This window comes from Pongo pygmaeus, chromosome 19 (genome assembly GCF_028885625.2).
Source record: "Pongo pygmaeus isolate AG05252 chromosome 19, NHGRI_mPonPyg2-v2.0_pri, whole genome shotgun sequence".
NCBI lineage: Eukaryota > Metazoa > Chordata > Mammalia > Primates > Hominidae > Pongo > Pongo pygmaeus.
The window spans coordinates 2,166,820-2,178,483 of NC_072392.2; the positions used below are offsets into that span (position 1 = coordinate 2,166,820).

General features: G+C 57.2%; 1 protein-coding gene across 8 annotated transcripts in view; it reads left to right on the forward strand.

Annotated features, from left to right (window-relative positions):
• Positions 1–9,524, forward strand: part of SGSM2 (small G protein signaling modulator 2) — a 44,166-nt gene extending 34,642 nt beyond the window's left edge. For 3 of the 8 annotated variants that reach the window (XM_063655728.1, XM_063655729.1, XM_063655731.1), the window contains 10 exons: positions 730–794; positions 883–1,028; positions 1,489–1,617; positions 1,867–2,049; positions 4,037–4,405; positions 4,671–4,795; positions 5,288–5,370; positions 5,514–5,623; positions 6,416–6,512; positions 7,557–9,524. In XM_063655728.1, coding sequence (XP_063511798.1) covers positions 730–794; positions 883–1,028; positions 1,489–1,617; positions 1,867–2,049; positions 4,037–4,405; positions 4,671–4,795; positions 5,288–5,370; positions 5,514–5,623; positions 6,416–6,512; positions 7,557–7,855 — 1,606 coding nt within the window. In that variant the 3' untranslated portion in view covers positions 7,856–9,524. The remainder of the gene's footprint in view (positions 1–729; positions 795–882; positions 1,029–1,488; positions 1,618–1,866; positions 2,050–4,036; positions 4,406–4,670; positions 4,796–5,287; positions 5,371–5,513; positions 5,624–6,415; positions 6,513–7,556) is intronic. The other 5 variants (XM_054459777.2, XM_054459778.2, XM_054459779.2 and 2 more) reach the window with 3 other exon arrangements.
• The last annotated feature ends 2,140 nt before the right edge of the window (positions 9,525–11,664 follow it).

Genomic DNA, 11,664 nt, shown 5'->3' on the forward strand with positions numbered 1-11,664 from the left:
GTGTGTGTCCATCTGTCCTTAAAGGCCGTGTCACTTGCAGCACGACAGGGTGGCCTCTAGAGTGGGACAGATCTGGGTTCAAATTTCACTTTTGCTACCCACGTGACTTACAAGTTACGGAATTACCGTGAGCCTCTACGTTTCTGAACCTCAGTTTCCTCATCTGCAAAATGGGGATGATGCCACTTGCTGCCTGTGCACTTGTGAGGACAGAATGAGAGAGAACCCAAGTGAATGTCCAGAGTTGTGCCCGGCACATCCTCGGCTCAGTCCCCGCGAGCTCCCCTTCCCGATGTGCACGCAGACCCTGCTGACAGGCCGTCCACCAGAGGACGCTCAGCAGCCACCTGCCGTGTGCCAGGGCAGTGAGTGAATGGCTTTTATGGGAGGTGTTCTCTTTTACCTTTACTTCGTCCTTCGTTTATTAATCCTGATGACCCTCCAGTGCCTCTCTCCATTTTTCACATGAGGAAACGAAGATCCACACAGGTGAAGTTCATTGACCAAGATCCCTGGGTGGTTGGGGGCCAGGTGGGGGCCCCACAGCAGCTCTGTCCGGGTGGCAGGCAGGGACAGGGTGCCCACTGACGGCTGCTGGGCTGCGGCTCCTCCTCCTTGCACCCTCCCCAGTGCCTTACCTGCCCCCCAGGACAGAGCCTCCTCCCTTCTGTCTCTCCCCCCACCAGAGGGGCGGCAGCCCCTCCCTGCTGAGCCCGGTTGTTCCCACAGGTTGCCGCTCAGGCTACTGTGTGAGAGCATGAAGAGGCAGATCGTGTCCCGGGCCTTCTACGGCTGTGAGTGTGGGGTGTGCCGGGCTGTGGCGGGCTGGGGGCGGGTGGCCCTGGGTCCCAGCCCCCTGCTGCCCACTGCTGCCCACTGCAGGGCTGGCACACTGCCGCCACCTGTCCACGGTGCGGACCCACCTGTCAGCGCTGGTGCACCATAGCATTATCCCACCTGACCGGCCCCCAGGGGCCTCCGCGGGCCTCACCAAGGACGTGTGGAGCAAGTATCAGAAGGACAAAAAGGTGCCAACCCTGGGGTTCCAGGGCCACAGGTCGAGGGGCTGGGGCGGGCAGGAGTGAGGGCTTCAGGGTAAAATGTGGCAGTGGGCGCGGTTGACAGGCCAGGGCCGATGCCACGGAGTGACCAGGGTCCCGGCAGAATCTCTTGCAGCTGGGCATGGGGCTGACAGGGGAAGGGGGCTGGACTGGGAAGCTGTCCTGCCTCCACATCAACCTGTGACCCTGGACAAAGCTTTGCCTCTCTCCGGGCGCCATTTCCTGCCCCTTAAGGAGAGCAGAACGAGATCTCATCCCGCTGTGAGCTGGGGCACGGGAGGACGTGGCTACCCCAAAGCAGGCTTTGCCTGGGCTTCAGCAGTCACTAGAGGCCCCACTCCAGCCCATTCTCCGTGGGATGGGGCTCACCCAGCTGGGCCACAGTGACTGTGGAGGCTGCACAGTCTTGACTCTCCGGGTGCCTCAGAACTACAAAGAGCTGGAGCTGCTGCGGCAAGTTTACTACGGAGGCATAGAGCACGAGATCCGCAAGGACGTCTGGCCCTTCCTGCTTGGCCACTACAAGTTCGGCATGAGCAAGAAGGAGATGGAGCAGGTGAGGGGAGCCTGTTCCCATGGGGCTGGTGAGATGGGGAGCTGGGCCAGGGGACGCCAGGGAGGGGACCTTGGAAGCCTCAGCCCCTTCCCAGCCGGAAAGAAGCATGGCAGGGCAGCTCGACCGTCCTTACCCTGAGGCCCGTCTTGAGTCTGAGACTCAGGACCCAAGGTCCAGTGCAGGCCCAGCTCCTGAAGGGGAGGGCCTGGTGCACGCGTCCCCCATGGTCGTGGTGTGGTCTGAGTACAGGTGGACGCAGTGGTGGCAGCAAGGTACCAGCAGGTGTTGGCAGAGTGGAAGGCCTGCGAGGTGGTGGTGAGGCAGCGGGAGCGGGAGGCCCACCCAGCCACACGCACCAAGTTCTCCTCAGGCAGCAGCATCGACAGCCACGTGCAGCGCCTCATCCACCGAGACTCCACCATCAGCAACGATGTGAGCCAGACGGGGCCTGGAGGGTTGGGGGTCTCGGGGGCCACCCGCGTTTTATGCACAGTGGTCCTGAGCACCAGCCTGACCTCTGGGAACTGGTGGGGCCCTGCGAGAAAGGTCTAATGTGCCTGTGTCTCATTTTCTCCAACTGGAAATGGCTAACTGTGCCTCTGCCGCCTACTTCTCTGGGTATTGTAGGAATAAATTGAGAGAGTGCATTGTGCTCAGTTTTAGCCAACTATAGGGAAAGATGGACTTACTGGGATTTAGGGAAGCCCTCCTCCTTGTAGAAAGACCTCAGAGCTAGCAACAGGCAGCGCTGGGTTCTAGTCCCAGATCCACTACTGACAAGCTGAATGTCTCTGGGCAAGCACTTCCCGTCTCTGGGTCTCAGTTTCCTCTCTCCACCCATATCCTCTGACTGCAGAGGCTTCCTGAGAACTGTCGGCCTGAGAATAGGGGAGCCCGTAGAGTAGCCCCATTGGTGTCGGCTGGCGAGATCCTTCCTCCCCGCGATGTTGCCTGTCACTGTACAGAACTGACTATACCAGGCTCGTTCAGAGTACGGGAGGGTAGCTCTTTCTGGCATCACTCCTGCCTTTCGAACAGCAAGTTCTAAACTGTGACTGCCTGGCCCAACCGACACTGATAAGTTTCAATTTTAAGGACACTTTTATTAATTTTTTTCTTTAAAATTGCCTCTTTAGATAATATGTGTTCTTGTTACTTTACTAAATCCTTACCAACATTAACAGAAAATGTAAGTTGAAGCAAGTTAAATGTAACTGGCTGGGTGTGGTGGCTCACGCCTGTAATTCCAACACTTTGGGAGGCAGAAGTGGGAGGATTGCTTCAGTTCAAGAGTTCGAGACCAGCCTGGGCAACATGGTGAAACCCTGTCTTTACAAAAAATGCAAAACTTTGCCGCATGTGTTGGGGTGCGCCTGTAGTCCCAGCTACTCGGGAGGCTGAGGTGGGGGGACCACCTGAGCCATGGAGGGTGAGGCTGCAGTGAGCCGTGATCCCACCACTGTACTCTAGCTAGGGCCACAGAGCGAGACCCTGCCTCAGAAATTAAAAAAAAAAAAAAAAAAGAAATAGAACAAAAAAGGCACATTGTCATTTCCCACGTGCTTTGTTCTTAATCCCCGATCCAGGAACACATTCTCCCTCTGTCGGGCTTTGGGTTTTGTAAAAATCTCAGTCTGTGCCAGTGCCCAGCTGCTGAGCTCATGGACAGCAGTAGCCTTCCTCGCTGGCGTATTCGATTGCCACAGAACTGTGGCCTTACCCAGCACTTCATGCTTCCTGCCCAAAGTAGAAACTACTTTTAGCATCGCTTTCCCCACGTGGTCAAAATAGAGAAAGAAAAATCCCAAACAGTCTCTGTACGTGTCTCTTCTTTTCCCCGTGCCTTGTCCATGGTGGTGGATTGTATCTAGGAGGCAGAATGTTTGCTTTTCCTTCCTACATCTCCCCACCTTGCCTGAGGGCTAATGGAACTGACTAGGTGCTTGCTACAGAACGTTCCTGTCTTGTCCTGCTGAACACTCCATACTGAAAATAAGGCAAAACTTGTTTTCCTAAAACCTTTAGGCTTCTCTCCACCCAGCCACACCAAAACACTAAGGCCATTCTCCTGGTCTCATGACTTCAGGCGTTTCTAGAATGAGACTGAGTTCAAACTGGCCATTGAGCGTTCAGCCCTCTGGCTCCCCTTCTTCCCTTCAGTAGCCCCAGGAAGACCTGGGGCTGTTCATTCAAGCAGGGCTGAAGACGTGTCTTCATGTTTGGCCAGAGGCTTGTTTCTCTCCGCCTGGCTGGCTGGGTCAGAAGCTGGCTTGGTGCTCCGTGGCCACAGTGTTGGAGGCTGTGGTGGGAGAGGGGGTGTGAAGAGTTTTGCATTCCAGCTCCCTTCTGGCCCGAGGAGGCGGTGGGCTGCAGGAAGGTGCTGGAGTGCAGGTGGAGCCGCCCTGTGTTCACCCACCAGGTGTTTATCTCTGTGGATGATCTGGAACCCCCCGGGCCCCAGGACCCTGAAGATTCCAGACCAAAACCTGAGCAGGAAGCAGGAGCCGGGACTCTGGGCACCGCCATGGTGGAGCAGCAGCATTCCATGGAGTTCGACTCTCCAGACTCAGGACTGCCCTCCTCTCGCAATTACTCCGTGGCCTCGGGCATCCAGTCAAGCCTAGATGAGGGGCAGAGCGTGGGCTTCGAAGAGGAGGACGGCGTTGGGGAGGAAGGCTCCAGTGGGCCCGGCCCTGCAGCTCACACTTTGACGGAGCCCCAGGATCCCAGCCAGGAGAAGCCTCAGGCCGGAGAGGAGCTTGCGGCTGTGTGTGCAGCTGCCTACACTGTACGTATAAGCTCCCCAGGCGCTGTTCCCAGCCGCCCCACAGGCCCTCTTGACATCCCAGAGCTGGGGAAGCGCTGGTGGGGTGGAAGGCGGGGTGCCCTGACTGCCCTGGAAGGGAGTTCTGAGCCCATTTCTCAGCATCCCCAGAGGACTCGCTCTGGTCTCTGGGTTCCCTGTTTTGCTGCATTTCTTGGGGCATCACCTCCTGCCCCCAGCCTGGGAAGGGCTGCCCGGTCTCATGCCTGAGGGCCCTCCACTCTTCCAGATAGAATTACTGGACACCGTGGCCTTAAACCTGCACCGCATAGACAAGGATGTGCAGAGATGTGACCGCAACTACTGGTACTTCACGCCCCCCAACCTCGAGAGGCTCAGAGACGTCATGTGCAGGTGCCTTGTGGGGCGGGGCTCAGGGTGGGAGGCGGGACCCTGCCGCGCACTCGCTCCCGCCCGTTACTCTGTGAAGATGAGGTCTGGAAGGTGCCCTGCTCCTCTCTCCTGCTCCTGAATCACACTTGGCTCCCCCTGCCTGGAACGCTTTTTCCCTGCACACCCTTCCCCCGCGCCTCTTCATTCTTAGAGGTCTGCCAGACCTCCACTTCAGCCACACCTCTTCAGGAAGCTTTCCCTCATCCCGGCACCCCCACCCCACGTACCAAGCGTGACAGCCATGTCTCTCCCTAAGTCGAAGTGCCTTGCAGCGGGGGGGGGGGGGCCGTGGGTTGTTCCCCGTTGTCTCCCTGTGGGGGGTGCACAGTACATGCCTTAGGGTCGCGGGAAGGCTGACTTCTGGGCGGCAGGTGGCTCTGGAGGCCGTCTCCCCAGGGATCCCGAGGGAGGGAAGAATGGGGCACAGCCACAGTGACTGCCCCTGCCTTTCAGCTACGTGTGGGAGCACCTGGACGTGGGCTATGTGCAGGGCATGTGCGATCTGCTGGCTCCTCTCCTGGTCACCCTCGACAATGGTGAGGGATGGCGGGACAGGGGACTGGGCTGCGTAAGCTGGAGAAAGGACGAGAGGGTGGCCAGGTCTGGAAGGGTGGGAATGGGAGCCGGCTCTGTCCCCCGCGTCTCCTGCCCTGCCAGCTTCACGCCTGTCTCCCCTCAGATCAGCTGGCCTACAGCTGCTTCAGCCACCTCATGAAGAGGATGAGCCAGAACTTCCCCAACGGGGGTGCCATGGACACCCACTTTGCCAACATGCGCTCCCTCATCCAGGTGAGGCCGGTTGCCACCCATGGGCATGGGAGCAGGCAGTGCTGGGCTGGTCCATCGTCCACATGGCTAGGGAGCATTCCAAAAACATACTTGACATAGAAACTTAATTTCTTTCATTTTAAAAGACATGGTTTCAGCCGGGCAAGGTGGCTCAGGCCTGTCATCCCAGCCCTTTAGGAGGCCAAGGCAGGCGGATCACGAAGTCAGGAGTTGGAGACGAGCCTGGCCAACATCGTGAAACCCCATCTCTACTAAAAATACAAAAATTAGCAGGGTGTGGTGGCTCACACCTGTAGTCCCAGCTACTCGGGAGGCTGAGGCAGGAGAATCAATTGAACCCGGGAGGTGGAGGTTGCAGTGAGCCGAGATCGCACCACTGCACTCCAGCCTGGGTGACAGAGTGAGACTCTGTCTCAAAAAAACAAAAAACAAAAACTCATGGTTTCAGTGTTAGAAATTGAGGAGGAGTGTGTGTGTGTGTGAATGCTCGTGCCCATGAAAGTTCTGGCGAACAGTAGGGGTTGCTGATGACATCAGATACCCAGAAAATCCTATAACCCTAAAAATAATGCAGCCCAGAGAGATGGGTGATGGGAGGGGCAGCAGGAGCAACCCACCCTCCACAAGGAGATCCGAGGGGGAGAGAGTGCACCGCGCGGCACAGGGCAACAGACAGACCCACTGCCAGGTTGGGGATTGCCTACATCCCTGGGCGTGAGCGGAGGGTGAGTGGTGGCCAGAGGCAGCATCGGCTTAGGGCTCAGCCTCTCTCCCTTTTCCCACCCACATAAGATCCTGGACTCAGAGCTGTTTGAGCTGATGCATCAGAATGGAGACTACACCCACTTCTACTTCTGTTATCGCTGGTTCCTGCTGGATTTTAAGAGAGGTAAGAAGTGGGTTGGATCATGGGGCTGAGGTCAGGGGCAGTGAGAGATCCCTCTTCCCCAAAGCCAACAGTTCTCAGTCCTAACTGGACCTTGGAACCACCTGGGGAGCTTTAAAACCTACCAGAACCCTGGCCCCACCCAGCCCAGACTCATGAACTGTGGCTGCCTGGGCCTGTGTGTTCTTCAGTGCTCCCTGACCAGACACAGTGGCTCACGCCTGTAATCCCAGCACTTTAGGAAGTCAAGGCGAGAGGATCGCTTGAGCCCAGGAACTTGAGACTAGCCTGGGCAACATAGCTAGACCCTGTCTTTAATTTTTAAAAAAGAAAGAAAAAATGAGGCTGGGTGCGGTGGCTCATGCCTGTAATCCCAGCACTTTGGGAGGCCGAGGCAAGCAGATCACTTGAGGTCAGGGGTTTGAGGCCAGCCTGGCCAACATGGTGAAACTCCGTCTCTACTAAAAATACAAAAATCAGCCGGGCATGGTGGCGGGTGCCTGTAGTGGAGGCGAGGTTATAGTGAGCTGAGATTGTGCCACTGCACTTCAGCCTGGGCAACAGAGCCAGACTGTGTCTCAAAAAAAAAAGAAAAGAAAAAATTAAAAAGAAAACAAAATTTCCCTAGGTGATTCCAAAGCGCCACTAGGGTTGACAATTACAACTCTCATAGATCATGGTTTGGGGAACTTTTTTCAAACCAAAGCATTCCTGAGCACCGAGATGGGAGGCCTGTGACAGAGCTGCCCGGCTGAAGTGCAGGCAGAGTCTACAGGAACCCAGTGTGCAGAAATTACCCAATAAAAGGATGGCGCCTTGGTACGGGGTACAGAACCCCCATTCTTGAGCCAGGCTCTGTGTCATGGAGAGAATCCCAGGACTTTGGCTCCTGAAGCTCTGACTCCTCACCTGGCTCCATTTAGAGGCCCGTGAGCCGCCAGTCAGGCCAGCCAGCCTCAGCCCCAGCCCCAGCCCCAGCCTCAATCCCAGCCGTAGCCCCAGATATGCGGCCAGGACAGGTGAGCAGCAGCCGCTTACTATTCCCAGAACTGCTGTATGAGGATGTGTTTGCTGTGTGGGAGGTGATCTGGGCAGCCAGGCACATCTCATCGGAGCACTTTGTCCTGTTCATCGCCCTCGCCCTGGTGGAGGCCTACCGAGAGATCATCCGCGACAATGACATGGATTTCACTGACATCATCAAGTTTTTCAACGGTATGAGCCGGCCCAGCCATCCGGGCTGCCCTGAGCACACAGTTGGAGGGTTCTCAGGAATTCTGGGGGCCCTTCCCCAAAGGCCGGGATGTCAAGAATCTAGCAGAGCAGATGGAAACAGAGCAGGGTAGTCAGCCACCTCCTAGCCTGCTGCCCTTTCTCTGGGCCTCCCTACAGCTCTCCACGTTTCCCCCCCAGAACGTGCTGAGCATCACGATGCCCAGGAGATCCTGCGGATTGCCCGGGACCTCGTCCACAAGGTGCAGATGCTCATAGAGAACAAGTGAGCTGGGGCCAGGAGGCAGCAGCCACGCGGAGCCTGGGCTCCGGCAGGGAGAGGTGCAGGGGAATCACCGCCCAGACCTCCCCAGCCACCAACCGACCCCACCTCTGTTCCTAACAAAGCGATTGTGAGCCTGGATCCGACTCCCGGCAGTGCTGACCCTGCAGGGCAAGTCAGGGGCCAGGATGCCTTCGGATCAGGGCCAGGATGGGAGGGGTCAGCCTCAGGGAGCAGCTGCCTTGGGGGACACACCTACTCTGCTCCCCTCTCACACATCTGGGAATAGCCCCACTGCCACCTGCAGCCTCGGCCTGGACTGTTGCCCATGAGTGAACCTGGGACCCCAAAGGATTAATGGGCTATAGTGGCCTGGGCCCTACTTAGCTGGGGTGGCAGAGGGCGAGAGGCTCTGTGCTGTGTCCCTTCTGAGGGTCCCTTTGCAGTCCCTGTATATTGTGCGTGCACCAGCCCCAGTTGGAGCAGCCAGAACTGCTGCCGGTTTAGACACACGTCCTGGGTGCGGGAGACCTGGGCCGCCTTCAGGCTGCTCCCCCGAGATTCTGGGGCAGTCGGAAGATGTGGGCCCTGGGTGGGAGCAGCCCACTTCAGCAGCACTGCCACTGCCTTTGGCCACCTGAGGTGACCCCCAGGCCTCCCCGGCCCTGTACACTGTACCTCTGTGTATCTGTACAGCCTCGCTCCTGCCACCCCACCCTTGCATTCTGCATTAGGTACTTCTCCGAAAACCACGTGTAAGTGATGCTCTTGCCAGTGGATGATCTGGAATGCGACCGGAGCACTTGCTCTGAGGAATCCCAGGGTGACTGTGTAGGGGAGCAGTCCGGTCACAGCCTCCCCTCAGAGACAGGCCTCAGTTCTAGGGCAGCCCATTATCTGTCGCAGACATCTGCCACGTCCCTGAGACTGCGGGAGGCAGGGGATGCATGGGTGTCCCCATCTGTCCCTGGCGAGAAGCAAGGCTAGCTCTGCCTTCCACATGCTTCTCAGGATGCCAAGAGGCCTAGGAACCCAGAAACCCCCTTGGAGGAGCTGTGTACACGGGGGTGCCAGGAAGGGCATAGCTCCTGCCCCCAGGCCTAGGCATGCTGCTTGCTCGGCCATCGCCACTTCCTCCTCTACCCCAACACATGCAGGCTAGGCCTTGCCCTGGAACCTGGAGGCCCTGCCCGAGGCTGGGGCCTGTCCACCAGCCACCAAAGTCTGGCAGACTTTGTGCATTTGAGAAACATGACAAAGGGCCCCGCAGCCCTTCTGCACCCAGCACAGCCTGCCCAGCCCAGCCCTGCCCCCGGGCACTGCACAGCCTGTCAGGGGGCCAGACCACCCCATTGTCCATTCTTGTTGTCCATGAGTCCTTGGCCTCCACCAAGCACGTGTGGCCATTGTGTGCCTGCCTTAGTGACTCCGTGGTTTTGTGAGGAGCAGAGTGTGTATGGTTTTTGCCTCAGAAACTATACTCTTCTGTGTAACAGACCAATAAACAGCATTTGTCAACACTGGAGCCTCTGGGACTGGACACTGAGAGACCACGTGCCTTCTTTAAGCTCCACAGTTGGCCAACCCCAAAAGGCGAGGACGGCAAAAAACTAAAGTTTCCGAGAGAGGTACTCCAGCCGCCAGCTGGTCAGGAAGTCAGGGTGATTTGATAGCCAAACCTCAAGTACTCAGCGCCCTTGAGGGGACCTCACCCCAGAGTCATGGCCCCATCTCACGATGACCAGTGGCCCCTCTAGCCTGTGGATGAGAGAAGGTCCCTGTCCCATCCCTACCCCCTGCCTGCCCTCCTGACCAGGCTGCAATGAGAAGCTGGAGCTTGACAATGGCGACGGAGCTGCCCCTGTGGGCGTGGCTTTCACCCCCTGAGCACTGTCTGAGAGGCCTGAGGGGAGTGTCAGGAGGAGTCAAGACCCTGCTGAGCTATAGACAGGCTCAGCTGTAACGGGTCTCCACCTCTCTTCCTGCCCTTCCCCAACCCGAGTGCTACTGGTCCCATCGTCGATGGCTCCAGGGAGAAGACACCAGTCACACAACATGTTTTCTATCCTAGAGGACACTGGCTTCCTGGACATTAGGGCCTGTTGTCCACTCATTCAAAGCTGAAGACCCCAGCCCATGGTCCTAGCAGGCTGAACGCAGCTTTATTATACAGAGAGAGAGATAGACAGATAGACAGACAGAGTCTTGCTGTCTCTCCCAGAATGGAGTGCAATGGTATGATCATGGCTCACTGCAGCCTTGAACTCTTAGGCTCAAGTGATCCTCCCAACTCAGCCTCCCAAGTAGCTAGGGCTACAGGCGCACCACCATGGCTAATTTTTATATTTTTTTGGTAGAGGCAGAGGCTCACTGTGTTGCTCAGGTTAGTCTTGAACTCTGGCCTCAAGCAGTCCTCCCTCCTTGGCCTCCCGAAGTGCTGGGATTACAGGCTTGAGCCACTGCACCTGGCCCTGAACCCAGCTTTTAGGAAAGAATGCAAACTAGTGGCCAGAGCTACCCAAAGAAACCAGTTGGCGCAGAGAGAGCTCTGGGGCCAGGGAACTTGATAAGCCCTTCAGGGAACACCCCCCACCCGCCAGCTGACTCTGTTGCCTGGAGGAGTCAATTCCCTTTGCTGTGGCCACCTAAAGGAAATTTCACCCAGCCTGGGAGTAACCCAGTTCCTTCACACACTTCCGTCCTGCGCTACTCCCCCTGACTACTGGACTGGGATCCTGGGACCAGAGGGGATCCCACAGCTTTTCAAAATGATGGGACAGCTGGGGCGGGAAGAGCAAGCAGCACAGTGGGCTCTCCAAACACCAGCTCAAGGAACCTTCGCAATCTGGAAAGTCAGGTCTTCCTCTTAGAGAGCAGGAGCTGGTAAATGGAAGCACCTGGATTCAGACTAGCCTGACCACAGGCCCCTCTCTCACAAGCTCCAGCTGGGCCACGGGTGAGTGGGAACTGCGGGCGAGGGGGAGCTTTGAGTACAGCTTCTGCCTAAAGGTTTAGTGACAGCCAAGTCATCACTGCCTGGGGAGGGTCTTCATCTGTGTTCCCAGTGGACACAGGGCCTGGCACTGAGTATGCACCCAGGAAGGGTTAACCCTCACCCTACCCCTTCCCTAAAGCGGCACTTAGTGGGCTAATGGAAGTGATCCAGCTCTTCCAGGAGCTACCAGCAGAGGGAGCCCGCGTCTCACAAGTGAAAAGGGCAGGCTCAGTAGGGAGGGCTGGATTCCGAACTTTCATTTTAATTTTTTAAAAAATTTTTGAGACAGAGTCTCGCTCTGTCTCCCAGGCTGGAGTGCAGTGGCACAATCTCGGTTCACTGCAGCCTCCGCTCCCCGGGTTCAAGCGATTCTCCTGCCTCAGCCTCCTGAGTAGCTGGGATTATAGGCATGCACCACCATGCCCGGCTCATTTTTGTATTTTTAGTAGAGACGGGTTTTTGCCATGTTGGCCAGGCTGGTCTCGAACTCCAGACCTCAGGTGATCCACCCACCTAAGCCTCCCAAAGTGCTGGGATTACAGGCGTGCGCCACCGCGCCCGGCCTGAACTTTTTGAAGTCAACCCTTCTCTTTCAGAGAACAGGACCCAAGACACCACTCCCTTCCTCAAGGATAACCCCTACACACCCCACCTCAGGAAGAGAG